The following is a 2,377-nucleotide window of genomic DNA, read 5'->3' on the forward strand; positions in this document are numbered from 1 at the left end:
GCTTCTGCTGTCCCGTGCGAGCGCGTCTTCTCATCGAGCAAGGAGATGGATACTCTCCGAAGGATTAATTTGTCCCCTGAAGTGATGGAGGGGCTTCAAATTCTGAAGCATTTGTATCTGCGGCAGCGCGGTGAGAGGTGGGGCAGGCTGGCTTCCGAGGGTGATCTGGCACCGGCAGTCTCAGTAGAACAAAAATTGATAGAATGGTTGCAGAAGGCCATGTGAACGAACTAGAGAAGCTATTAATGAGACTGAATCCTAATAATTTACTAATACATCTGCTACGCTGTCCCCACTTGAGCCTCGCCAGTCTCCGTCTGCTCAGTGAGTACAGTTGCCTACCATATATAGTGTCTTTGTCAGCTTTCCCACAACCTGCCGGATTATCTGGCGGCCAACTCATCATTATCCGCCACGTGCGGATAATGCCGGATTTTGGACCGGTCCAATTCGTGGCTCATCTGCGGCAACACTAGTTATAATGCGATTTTTAGTGATTTTTGAGTTCATAATGCAAGATAACGGACCAGATCGCATTATATTGCATTTTAATGCAATATAATCTCCGTCCCTTTTTGCCGATGGGTACTTAAGCGCTGTGCTAGATGGGTCAATGGACGATTTTGAGCCTGGGCGAAGTCTCTAGTGCACTTGTAGGCGTCGACCAGCGTAAGTCTCTGTTTAACAATGAAGGATGATCAGCCTGAGAAGTATTCAATCCGAGGTTGTAAAACCGTGCATTTTGTATAATCTCTTGTGCTTGGCCTAGTACCGCAGAACAGGGAATATGTTTGCGTTCCGGTGTCTTTCGTAGTTTAACTCATTCCTTTCAGGTGTTCGTCGAGACAGCACGCTACAAACCAAGAAAAGAATTTCTTCGGCTGACAAATAGGATCCTTGCATCGCAGCCGCAACGATACGCGCATGATATGGGAAGACTAGAAGATCGGACTGTTAAAGACGAGTCGTTCCGTTCACTCAGGACCAACCATTCGCCTTTGACTTCTTAGGCTAAATATTGTATAAATTAGAAGAGCATGAAAGATCTAAGAAGCCTGTCAGCGTGCCATCTGAGGTATATTTAACACAGAACGTACCGGGATATCAGGCTGGGATCCAGCCCTGGAGCAGTGTCGTGCCTGCGAAATGCCCCTTGACCTTGAGGCCTCGACTACCATGAATATCTCGTCCGCCTGCGCCTATCCTCAGCGATGGTTGACCCGCGGAAAGATCTGCTCAAATAGGTCATCTAATGCACCGTCCTTCGACTAGCGTGTTGTGGTTATTGGATGATTATGAGGTCACCATCGCGTTCAAACTAGTAACTTCGCCCCATCGCTGCCAAGGAATCTACAGCGTTGAGAGGAGCGTAACATCATGCTATCCCAAGAGCGTCCAAGTCAAGGTTGTTGCGTGGCTGTAAGTTAAGAATGAGTCGCATGAGATGGCGTGGCACTTGGTGCGTTATGCGTACTAGTAACTCACGGAGGGCCTCACTTTCTGTGTAAGGGCGTAAATTGGCGAGGCAGCTTCTTCGAACCTGGGATACCATTCGGCCGAGAAGCTGAAGGGCTACATGCAAACGAGTAGTATCTTTTGCGAATAGCCTCGTCCTTCTTGGTTTCAGGATGAGAAAGAATCTTCCCAGTTAGCTTTTCGCCATTCCTAATAGCAGTAAATGAAGAAAATAAGCAAGTGGCCATCGACACTTCGATGATGACGCATGCCAACGTGTCGAAGCCCTCGTCTCCATCAGCAAAACCGCCAGCTCTTGGGGAGCGTCTTGAGCGTCTTGGATAACATGCTCAAGACGCCCAAGACCCCAAGACATCCAGTGTTAGCCAAGCTATGTTGTTTGTCTTGGGAAGACGCCTGGTCTTGGCCAAGACTCTCAAGACAGTCAACCAAGACAAGCTCAATGCGGCATGCTTATGGGTAAGACGGACATATTGGCTCAATCACACTCATATAAAACAGCTACAAATTGTATTTGTATACTTCTACTAAGACTGTGTACGTGTACTACCTGCTTAACTTGACAATGACTACAATGAAGGCAGATTGCATGTGGCTTAACACAGGTGTACGAAGTTTCAAGGCTGGCATGAGATCTTCAAGTGTCAGTGAGAGTAGCGGCCAGTGGGCGGAGTACGAATGAGAACGTACCTCATCCGACCCAACGCACGAGCTCCTCCACCTTCACGACCTTCGCATTTTGCAGGGTTCTTGGTGTTTCATATACGTGGACAGAAGGCCACAGGGTGCCCACAGCGGTTGTAATTCAGAACGTGCTGCTTGTGCGGGCATGCAATGGTCTGTCCGCTCCACCAATCAGAGGGCAGCGCCCAGCGGCCTTCTGCCCATGCTCACCGTCGCC

The 2,377-nt window shown here is 48.8% G+C and overlaps 1 protein-coding gene across 1 annotated transcript; it reads left to right on the plus strand.

The window, feature by feature from the left end:
• PHACADRAFT_107968 (uncharacterized protein) lies at window positions 1-225 on the plus strand (the record flags this gene model as incomplete). The annotated part of the gene is made up of 1 exon (XM_007402468.1): window positions 1-225. A coding segment is annotated over one exon (225 nt), but the record flags the coding sequence as incomplete, so codon positions are not given.
• Window positions 226-2,377: the final 2,152 nt, after the last annotated feature.

This window comes from Phanerochaete carnosa (assembly GCF_000300595.1).
Source record: "Phanerochaete carnosa HHB-10118-sp unplaced genomic scaffold PHACAscaffold_177, whole genome shotgun sequence".
In the NCBI taxonomy this organism is placed as follows: domain Eukaryota; kingdom Fungi; phylum Basidiomycota; class Agaricomycetes; order Polyporales; family Phanerochaetaceae; genus Phanerochaete; species Phanerochaete carnosa.